At 36.3% G+C, this 12177-nt stretch overlaps 1 protein-coding gene across 1 annotated transcript in view; it reads right to left on the reverse strand.

Moving 5' to 3' along the window:
- Window positions 1-1282: 1282 nt before the first annotated feature.
- The window catches only part of LOC107553034 (alpha-1A adrenergic receptor-like), a 15841-nt gene continuing 4946 nt past the window's right edge, over window positions 1283-12177 (reverse strand). Inside the window, exon 2 of the mRNA XM_016235109.1 lies at window positions 1283-2665. Coding sequence (XP_016090595.1) covers window positions 2130-2665 — 536 coding nt within the window. The 3' untranslated portion in view covers window positions 1283-2129. The remainder of the gene's footprint in view (window positions 2666-12177) is intronic.

Raw genomic sequence — 12177 nt, forward strand, 5'->3', positions numbered from 1 at the left:
TTTTTTTTTTTTTTTTTTTTTTTTTTTTTTTTTTTTTTAACTTTTTTTTAACTTTTTTTTTTAACAAAAACATTGTTAGCTAACTATGGTAGTTAGTTCCATTGAAATCTATCAGTAACGACGGAACTTGCGACCACAGTTGCGTTTGGGAAACGCATCCCAGAACGATTCCCAATACACTTATGGTGCAGTATTTTTTTATTGGATATTTCCATTTTGGAATCACATGGTTTTCTGTCATTTGAGAAACAAACACAATGCCACTTGTTATAAGGCATTTAAGCCACATAAGTTGGTCATTTTGAGGTCATTACATATTCTTTGTTATGGTCAAGTATCAATATCACATGGAAATTTGTGTATTTCCGAGGTCATAGTAATGGGAACACAACTTATGGGAAGGGTGATGGTTGGTCCCACGGTGAAACACATGGAAAGCTGTATCTGATGTTCAAGTGGAATCCTTTTTTTACACACAGATAATAAAGCGACCATGCAGGGTTATCAAAAAGACACTTTTACGATCGATACCCAGTTCAATATGGTTTTTGTGCGTCACGATTAATCATCAGGTGAAATGGGTTTTTGAATCATGCTCAATGCAAACAACCCATGCCCATTAACTGTAGTGCAATTTCTGAGGATTGAATAAAGAAGATATGAACTGGAGAACAAACAGTCAAAAATATAATATTCACTCATATATAATATAACAATCATTAGACATTTTAAAATAAACTGCTGTCAATTTAAAAAAACAAATGCTGGTATTTATTATCACAGACCCATGCAGAATGATGTCCACCATAATTTCCAAGCAAACATCCTGGACATCCTCCTCTTAAAGGAATAGTTCACTCAAAAATGACATTTCTGTCATTATGTCTCATGTCATTCCAAACCTAAAAACATAAAACAATGAGAGGTCATAGCAACTGTGTTTGTCAAGCTCAAAAAATACAATAAAAGCAGCATAAAATAGTCTATACGAATTGTGCGTTATATTCAACATCTGAAGAACGTGATTGATTTGTCTGAGGAATTGACAGCGTTTAACCCTAAAGCCTACAGTAATATATTTGATGCATGAATTTCTAAGGCCTCTAAATGATGTCTACATGCCTTCTGTCATCTGATTGATAGTTTAAACTTTTTAGCGAGTAAAAGGCGTCCTCCTTCAGCTCGTGAAATCAGCTTTTTGTGGTGAAATCTTTACTGATTTCTATGAAGTAGCTTTTTGTATTTTTAGTAATATTTCAAGATGAACACTTACTGGACTGAAGTAGGTTTACTTTATTATCCATACATCTTTTTTTTTTTTTAGAAAAATCATGTTGAAATGTGAGTATCAGATATGATAATCAGGCTTTTGAGGATCTCTCAATCATCATTGTATTGCACTGCATTATAGGTTTTGAAATTACAGTGCTTTGATCATCAATCTAAGCATTAAATATCATCTTACTAAGACATTGGGAGATAAAGTGACAACTTTATAACTTACTGTTATAAAGTTACCGTTGATTTACATGACAGACTTCAGAATTTCATCTTTTTGGCCATTGTAAATATGAGCTGCATTGAATTGCATGTTTTTGCTCAGCTTGGGCCTCTGAATAAAATTGGGGTGTTTTTTCTCCTCGAGTATGAGCTCCATATTCTCCTATCATACTATATGAGCCATAAATGCCCAATGTAGCAAATATGATCCATAACAAAAAATTATAGACAAATGTACTGTTTTATATCTGTGCTTTGTCTAAAGGTTCAAACTGCTCCATTTAAAAAAAATTGATTTTTCTGACTATTATTTCATATGCTTTTCAGGGTTAAAGTTAATGCACTTCCCTCTGTTGAAGCTGCAAAATCTCCTTTGCATTTCAGTTCATTGACAGCTTTAGAACAACATGAGAGTGAGGAAATAAAGACAGAGATTTCATGTAAAGCTGATCTGTGCCTTTATCAAGCATCAACAGAGCCGCCGCAGCTTTCAATGTTCCCATCGCTGATCGTTTCAATCAAAAGCTCGCTTTTCTTCATCAGTTTGTGTTCTCAAGTCTGAGGCACTTTCAAGTGGCAAAGTGGCATCACAGCCAGCGTGTGTTGAGTAATTTCCCCAGCGTACTCATTCACACCGCGTCCCCGTCCTCACACAGCGAGAGCTGATGGATTTTGATGACGGGAAGCGAGTTGTGTGCGGGCGGCTCGGGCTGCGGTGAATCCATTCTCACGCAGCAGCATGTCCTCAGCAGGTTCTTACCGCACATTCCTGCCACTTTGGCTCCCACGCTCACCCCGGCGCTGACCCCGGTCGTCCCCGCCGACGACGTCCGGGAAGGGGCCTGCCATTCCCGGCCGTCCCGGGAGGACGGGCTCCGGGACAGAGCGATGGAGGAGGACGGGCTCAGGCGGGACGGGTTGTCACGGCTCGTCAGGCCGAGGATCTGAGACTGGCCGTGCCGTGGAGTGTGGCTCTGGTAGAGCGCGTGGGACGGCGTGGATCTCTTGCGGAGGCAGCGGGCGCCCAACACGCTCAGGAAGGCTTTCTTAAACTCCTGACTGGAGCAGGGGTAGATGATGGGGTTGATGCAGCTGTTGAAATAGCCCAGCCAAAACGTGATCTTGAAAACTGTGTCCGAGGGTTTGTACGTTGGGAAGATGGAACCTAGAAATAGAAAGAAAAAAAACACAGGAAATGAGCACAATATTTAGAAATTCGTCAACGGATTTAGTGTAAGGAATTTTACTAGACTGGCATCATAAAATTGATTCATATTTTCATGGATCAAACATCAAAAATAGTAATTCATGATCATTCAAAAGTTCAGAAATATGCATATATATGCGTATATATGTAATTGGATACATTTTAGTATTAAAAATATTTGTAAAAAAAATTATATTTTAATATTTCATGTAAAAATAGAGCACATTTTAAGTTAAATTGTGTTTGTGTGTGTGTGTGTGTATATATATATACTGTATATATATAAATAAATGCACTCTCTATTCTAATTCTATGGGGAAAAACACTTGCACTCTCTATTTCTATTCTTACTATTTGTCTTATTTTTAAAAAAGAGAGAGAGAGCCTCTGATACTAGCATTCTCTATTCTTTTTCTGTTCTATATTCTTGTTTTCTTTTTATTTATTATAAAAAATGACCCTCTAACACTAGCATCCACTGTTCTTTTTCTATTATTTTGACTTGTTTTATTTTTATTTTAAAAAAAGGCACTCTAACACTAGCGTTCCCTATTATTTTTCTATTCTATCTACTTGTTTTTCTTCTTATTTATTATTATTTTAAAAAACCTTGCTTAACCGAGACTTGTCTCAGCACTTACATATTATTGCCCTTTTGTTGGTTTTGATTGCTTCATTTGTAAGTCGCTTTGGATAAAAGTGTCTGGTAAATGACTAAATGTATATATATTATATAGTTACTATTTTTTTATTTAAACTTTTATAACAATTCATAATTACTTTGTATTTAAATTTTTTTTTTTTGTAAAATTGTGTAAATATTAAAAAAATATAAATCTCATATATATATATGTTTAGAACATATTACAAAAAAATGATATACAAAAAAAGTAAATAAATCATACATTTTAAAATCAGTATGATTACATTTGCAACCTTTGTTACTAATCAGTTAATGAAATAGAATATTCATCCGTGTTCATCAACCAGATGGTGAAAAGTGTGTGAATAATGTGCACTGAAGAATCATTCACAATATAATCAAAAATGAGTAAATAGGATCAATATCAAATCAGTAAACCGACAATAGCTCAAATCTGAGGATTTTATCCTGCAGACATCAAATGTAAACTGAGTGCACACAACAAATAAAATAAAAAAAAACATGAGTTTTCATGCAACTTGACAAGAAAGGTTTCAGTGTTTACACTGTCAGCTTATTAAGATACTTATAAAAAATATGCACGTAATGCATGTGACCACACTGAATGTGCAGTAAAAAGCATCTGGATTTGGATATGAATGAATTATTAATCAACAAGTAAAGTCCAGACTTTGGGGATTTAAAAGTCAGTTAAATGGACGTGTTTCAGCTGTTTCATTCTCTCTGTGAAAAAAGATTGAAGACTCATCTCGTCATGCAATGGGGATGATTAATGGGACCTGAAATGAACAGATAAGGAGCAGAAAATGAGAAAGGTTACGTTTGGGAAAGAGAAAAACGTGTGAATGCTTCTGAAAGCATCGTTCCCTCTGTCGCCGCTGCCTCAGTGTGACAGAACGGATAACTACGTCATGCATCACAATGCCAGCCAAGTCTTTTTATAGCATCTGATCTGATCTCACGCTGGAACATTGCTCCGTTAATCAAGGTTATCAATTTTATTCAAATTGCCGTCATAAATCCGGCTCAATATGATCAGAGAAGGACCTTTCAGAGGAAGGGAATTGTTCGGTGTTATAAAGGACAAAAGCACAGAAAAAGAAAAACACATGCCTATATTTAACCGTTCACACACCCACTGGATTTTTATAATACTACGTTGGTCGTACCATTAAAAGAATTAAAGTGTCTAGCAACACCACCTGGCCTTGGGACGCAGCATCTGTCTTCAGAGCTAAAAGCTGGAGCCGCCTCGTAACGCACTTTAAGAGCGAGTCTAGAGGGCTTTTACACACAAAGATGAAGCAGAGCCAGAGACTGACTGACAGGGCTGAGGGAATAGTCTCTAAACGGCACACTTTAATCATTAGTATCTTCAGGCTATCAAGAGGAAGAGGATAGACTGAGGTGTAGTCTTCTACAGTTACTGTCCACCAGGTCATATTTCACCCTGAAATTAAAAGGTTTATTTTACAATAAAAAATGAAGACTTTCTTTTAGGACCATTAACATTTTTGGCTTTGTGAAATTATTTTAATTTGACATTTTTAACCACAAATTTGTAATCAATGCATAATGGCTTTAATACAAAACAATATTATTTTTTACATGTATTTGCATGTTAATTTTAGTTCATTATTTAAATTCATTCATTAATTCAAAAATCCCAATTAAACACATTTTAACCACAAATTGTCATCATAACACATATAATACAGAATATTACTTTCTTTTTATGTACAATTTATTTTTAATTCATTCATTATTAAATGATGTATTCATTCATTTTAAAAAATCACTTAATTTTGATTTTTTTTTTACTATTACACATATTTTAGTCACAAATTGTTGTCATAGTAATGCATCATCATAACTCTAATACAAAATTTTTGTATTTAATTTTTATTTAATGTAATGTAAATAACATTTATTTGTATTTAATTTATTTTAAAATAAATGAAACATGTTTATTAAAAAAATACTTATTTTGATTTTGGAGTGCTGTATTTTGACATTATTTTCATAACAAACACATTTTTAACAACAAATTGTAATCATAGTAATCTATCGTGAATAATACAAAAAAAAATCAAATTAAATAAACATTAATGAAAAACATGTACAATTTATTTATTTATATATTTATTTGAATCAGTTTCTTTTCAGATTTTGGAGTGAAATGTAATACTTCATTTTGACATTCTTTTCATGACAATTAAACACATGTTTACATATTGTTTGTAATACAAAAAAAAAGGTTAATGGCCCTAAATAAAATTTACATTAATAGAAAAACGGAATAATTTTAGAGTGAGCTACAGTATAACCTGCTCATGTTCTTGACAAGTAACAACTCATCCTCAAAGCTGTTTTATCAGGAGTCACAACATGTTCATATAAATAGCGGATCCAACTAAATGATGCATTAAATTGAAAGAAGTCAAAATGAGAAAACGAAAGCAATTTGGTCCAAGCCCATAATGATAATGACTGAACCTCCGTAACGTCCACAAATTGTTGTCATAGTAATGCATCATCATAACTCTAATACAAAATTTTTGTATTTAATTTTTATTTAATGTAATGTAAATAACATTTATTTGTATTTAATTTATTTTAAAATAAATGAAACATGTTTATTAAAAAAATACTTATTTTGATTTTGGAGTGCTGTATTTTGACATTATTTTCATAACAAACACATTTTTAACAACAAATTGTAATCATAGTAATCTATCGTGAATAATACAAAAAAAAAATCAAATTAAATAAACATTAATGAAAAACATGTACAATTTATTTATATATTTATTTGAATCAGTTTCTTTTCAGATTTTGGAGTGAAATGTAATACTTCATTTTGACATTCTTTTCATGACAATTAAACACATGTTTACATATTGTTTGTAATACAAAAAAAAAAGGTTAATGGCCCTAAATAAAATTTACATTAATAGAAAAACGGAATAATTTTGGAGTGAGCTACAGTATAACCTGCTCATGTTCTTGACAAGTAACAACTCATCCTCAAAGCTGTTTTATCAGGAGTCACAACATGTTCATATAAATAGCGGATCCAACTAAATGATGCATTAAATTGAAAGAAGTCAAAATGAGAAAACGAAAGCAATTTGGTCCAAGCCCATAATGATAATGACTGAACCTCCGTAACGTCTTCTACTGGGAAAGTGTGTTTTCTGCAGTCAAACCCTGAGAATTTCTGTGCGGCTGTGGCAAACGGCTCTCGTAAAAAGACTAAGCAATAAAAGTGAGTGTTTATCAGGTCAGATTGCGTTAAAGGTTATGTCCTCAGCGCACTGAGGTGTGGTTTAAAGCCCGTTTACGAGGCTTAGAGGACGGAAATGTACAAGCATACATCTGAAGCTAAATCAAGCCAGCAGGTCCTGCTGGAGCATCACATTGCATATGTATAACAGTGTGTCCTTGACTGCTTGATCTTCTGTTAGTCATCGTTAGAAAGGGCTGCTGAGCATATCTAGTTTCATCATACATTTCTGGAAACACACAAAGACCTCTGACACAGTCGTATGTTACGGTCAGTACAGAAAGTGACCAGGATGTTCTCAGGAAACTGTGACATTTGTGTCTGGAAATTTCAGATTTTCCCCCAATAATTTTCATTTGGAAAGCAGGACTTAAGTCATCAGGCCCAAAGGACCACTGGGAACCACCAAAGAGGGACCTAATATTCAGATTAATGGTCAACTATTTCCTCCTTACAATCCTAAATATATGATTACAGCCTTGCAATGTACCAATAGTTATTATTACTATAAAAACTATCAAGCACTACATGATTTCCACTCCACTGTAGTAAGTTTGGAACAGGGTTATTATAGTTAACTAAAACCATAAAAAAGCATTTGTGCTACTTGAAATTAAAATAACTGTTAAATAAAATAAAATATAAAAACCTGAAATAACAAAAAAAAAGTATAATATATATATACACATACAGTATATATGGATATTTGTAAAAAAAAACACAATAATAATAATAAAAAAGACTAAACTAAGTAAAATGAACATGAAAGCAGAAAATATAAAACTGTAAACACTGGAACACAAACACTGTAACAGTATCTCAGTGATACTAAATAACACTGGTTTAAAATACACTTTTAAAACAACAAATAAAAAATGTAAGTCAGTACCGATGGTATTATTCATATTCAAAACATTATGGGGTTGAAGGTCATTGCAAAAATGACTAATAACCCGCCTTAATGAATAAATATCATTGCACCACATGCACCACAATAGTCAATCAATATTTTTGTACATTGGGCCAAAGAAAAAAAGTACATTATTATATAAATGAACTAGCTTGACAAGGACAATTTAAACATAACCATAATGAAATACTGATCAAGTGTAAGAATAACTTGCGTCTGTTTGCACCATCTATTTATGAAGACTTTTATAATCTCACACCCTCAAACATGAGAAATATGGAAGAGAAATAGAAAATATATAATATAAATATACTGGTATCATAGAAAAATAAAGTGTTTTTTTATCATGTTAGCGTTAAAATACATAGCAAAATAAATGAGATTTTCCAGATTTTTTGAATTTTTAGTAATTTTGTTGAGTGTTTTTGTCGTTTGATAGTTTATGTTTTTAAGTCTGTACATTTTAGATTATTAGTTTTAGGACTTAAACTTAGAAAAAATGAGACATTTTCAAAAAAAAAAATTATATTTTATGTTAAATTTATTTCATTTTATTTCAAGTAATTTAGTTCTAGTTACCCACAAGCGAGTTGATTGTTTCGACCTGTTTACATGCTAAAATACTGACAGCTGAGGCCTGCGTGGACTCAATTTTTTACTGATCTTCTTGATTCTCCACATGGCAGCGTTTTACCCACTTGAGGTTATTATTTTCCCATCTTCTTGCATATGGAAAAATCTCTGAGCATTTGACTTTCAGCCAGGAAACCTAAAAAATGTCCCTGTGCATGTCTGTTAACCTATTTCTGTCAAGGGACAGCATGAAAACCACACATACAGACCAGATATCTCACACAATGCAAAGAGCATCTCTTCTCAGAGGTAACTAAAACCCTTCCTCTTCTAAAGATTTTTAATCTTATAGTCATTTAAACCACATTGACCACTGACAAAGAACTTTTTGAGGTAAGTTGGTTTACTTGATGGCCATCTTGGGAATGCAGTACTCAGTACAATTCCTATCAATACAACTCCTTTAGGGAAAGGTTGATATCTCCTCAACTTTGCCAAGTTTAAACTTGAAAATCATCAATACAGTCAGACAAAAATTTTCATAATTTTGTATTCTTTAGCTTAATGTAAATCACACTAACACACAATTTTTTCCTGTTAGTCCAAATAATTAAAACACATCTTACAGAAAAAAAGGGGGAAAAAGTCAATGCTTTTGCCAAACAGGTGAATGGCTCATCTAGGGGTAATTTACAAAATATGGTGACAAACAATCTCAAATAATGAAGATATATATTGTTTTGCACATTAAAAAAGAAAAACAACTGTAAAAAAGCAACAGCAATTAATTTAAATAATTTTAAAATGATATAAAAACACATTAAAATATTATATATTAAAATATAAATAATAAAATGTTTGTCATTGGTGTTACCCATGTTAAAAACATTTTAAAAAAAATATAAAAAGCTGTTGAAAACCAAAGTTAAAGTTCTGAGGAAGAGGCTTTTCAAAATAGTGCACATGGTGATTATTCTAAAAAAAAAAAAGTGATACATTTATTTAAATGTGCCATTGGTGTGACACTGAATTTTAATGACAAAGATGAAAAAAAGGCATTTTCCACAAAAAAAAAAAAAAAATTGAGAATGATCCTAAACTGAAAGACGCGACCCTGCCGAGGACCTCTTCCTTCAGCTGCCATTTCTTTCTTCATTCTTCCACAAGCGCCCTTTTGTGTCAAAGACGTTACAAGTTGCCTTAGGGGCCATTTACACGACAACGTTTTCAGCCAAAAACGGGAACCTTTTTATGCGTTTTGCCTGTTTGTTTACACAACAACTGCGTTTTGGGGACTGAAAACGCATATTTTTGAAAATAACGCCACCGTTGTCGTTTCAACGACATCAAAACCCAATTCAACACCCAATTCATAGGTTTCATGTGACGTCACCATTTGTAGGACCGAATTGCAATTCCATCAATGTGCTGTGCTGTGTTCAGGGCTGTGATAACAGCAAATCACAATGGATTATTTACCAAGAGACAGATGTATGGGATTCTTTTGATTAAACATTTCTCGTAAGCATAGATGAGTTTTTATATTTTAGTATTTTAGTTAGCAAGTTCATAATGAAACTAGCAAAAGGTTAAATTCGCGTGCGAGACTGATGATTTGCCAGAAAACTTTCATTATGCTCCACCTAAAGCAAATAAATCAACAAGATGTTTTTGATCTTTGATCTAAGTAGCCTACAGTTATGCGAGTCTAGAATGTTTACGCTGCACTAAACTTTGACGAACAACACTCCGATCTGCAAACAAACAGATGAAGAAGAGGAGGATGATGATGATGGTTCAGCGCATACAAGGAGAAAGGTTTGTAGTTTTAGTTTCCACATTCTTATTTTTATGAATGTAACTGAATGTAATTACTTCAAGGATGTTAGAGTGAAGAGGATTTGTTTGTACTATTAGTTTTATAATACTATAGAAGAACATTCTTTTCAAATAACCTGTTAACTAAAAAGCCTATATAAGCTAGTTGCAGTGATTTTTACAATGGTAAATTTAAAATTGAAATGCATCAATATGCCTGAGATCATTTGCAGTAGCTGTGTCCTGCTTTTACAGTTGCTAAAAGTAAGCAGACTTATATGTAACAGGTGCTCACCACTGCCAAAACACATGTAACTGATTACAATAAAACACAGAATCACAGTTTTGTTGCTACTTTAGTTGCTTCTTCACTTAGCATGTAGAGACGTACAGGAATAACTGAATATTTCTCTTAAATGTGCCACAAATGTCTTTTAACCTATGTTTTGTAGTAACCAAGAGAAGTGTCATCGCAGAAGAAATGGCAGAAGTTCCTCAGACAGCTGTGAACACCGAGCAGTGCTTGAAGTCAGACAGTGGACTTCATCTTCATTCTACTTCTCTGACTGGACTAGCAAGGAGCAGTTAGAGTCGATTAGAAAGTAAGTTCAAGTACATGTCTGCACTGACCATGATTATACTATGTAATATAATGTTCCCTTTCAGTCGGTCACTCTCGACGTCACGTCGGATGACCGACGAATTGGGATCTCGCTTAGAGGGACCAATCTACTTCGAGTGTAAACTAAACGAGCCAATGCACATTGGCATGCGATTATTGCATCCAGCTGCTGTTGATCACAGCGTGAGTATAAGTAGGCAGCAGATGCAGCACATATTCAGCTTTTCACGGTTATATCGTTCTGCTCCTGACCTTCCTACAGTAGTGAGAAAAACTACAGTCAAGCACGCTCTTCGGTGGGCTCTCGTGCTGGTGGTACGGCGCTTCAGCGGCGGGTGTTCTCCCGTGTCGAGTGGGTTGCACACAACAGGCTGCACTACCCCTGTGTGTGTTACAGACGGCCATCTCCCCTGTGCGTTCAGCACACTAAAAGAGCAATTTCCATTCTAAAAGAGCTTCACGGGTGGAACGTCTTTTTAAAGATGTGTCTTTTTAAAGATGTCATTTTTAAAATGTTTTGTGTTTCTGGGTGCGGTCGTTACCTGGCACCACTTTTTCTAGCGGTGGGCGGACTGGTCTTACGTCACGGTGAGGAATTCCCCTCCGGGGACGCCCAAACCCGCCGGCACTGCGAAACCAGCGAAGCTCTCAAAAGAGCAGGCTGGACCCTCCCAGGGGGTACCACCTGTTTCTTCCGAGGCTCCCCCCGACAATCGGATGTCATTTGCAGCCTCGGAGGGTGAGCCGGACGTTTCCGGGGATGAAGATCCGTCAGCGTTGACGCCCTCTGGGCGGTCAGCGGTGCCAGAGACGGACCCGGAAATGATGGCTATGCTTTCCCGGGCCGCCGAGAGAGTCGGGCTCGAGTGGAATCTTCCACCGCGTCCCGAACCTTCAAGGTTGGACGATTGGTTTGTCGGGGTGGCCCGTGCTGGTTCTCAGGGCCCCACCCCAGTGCCTTTCTTCCCGGAGGTGCATGATGAGATCGCTGGGTCATGGACAGCACCTTTCACTGCCAGAAACCGGCCCAGGTGGAGACCGGCCTTTTCGGCGACACGGTGGAGAAATTCGCACAGCAGTTTTCCGCTGCCCAAAAGCAGACTGAGGCCATCAGGTACATCCTGCCCCGGCGTGCAGCTGCTGCCTCCACCCGGCCGCCGGTGGCAGCTCCTCAGCCCGCTCGTCGCCGAAGCAGCCTCCAGCAAAACTGCGCCGAGGAGCCCCGCCCGTCCAGGCCCCCGCTAGACCTGGTGGTAAGCGAAGGAGCAAGAGACCCTGAGACGGGCGACCCAGAGATGGAGGGAGTTGCTCTTTGGGAGATGGTGAACACACCACTTCCTCCCCCGGAGGAGGGCCGGGTGGAGAATCTTTTGTTTCCTTTTTTTCTACCACTGACCTCGCGGCCAGTGGTACCCAAATTCTCAACAAAAGAGCAATTTCTTCTTTCTCTGGGTCCCCTGAGGGGACAGGGGGTTGTGGACGATCCAGAGCCGTATCACACTCACCCTCCTCTCTCGCCAGTGAGCAGCAGCGGGCGGATCGGGAGGACGAACCAACGGACTACCCACGCACCCTCTGCTCAGACGCAGGTCAGTGT

The sequence above is a fragment of the Sinocyclocheilus grahami genome, unplaced genomic scaffold (assembly GCF_001515645.1).
Source record: "Sinocyclocheilus grahami isolate Dianchi unplaced genomic scaffold, SAMN03320097.WGS_v1.1 scaffold463.1, whole genome shotgun sequence".
Lineage (NCBI taxonomy): Eukaryota > Metazoa > Chordata > Actinopteri > Cypriniformes > Cyprinidae > Sinocyclocheilus > Sinocyclocheilus grahami.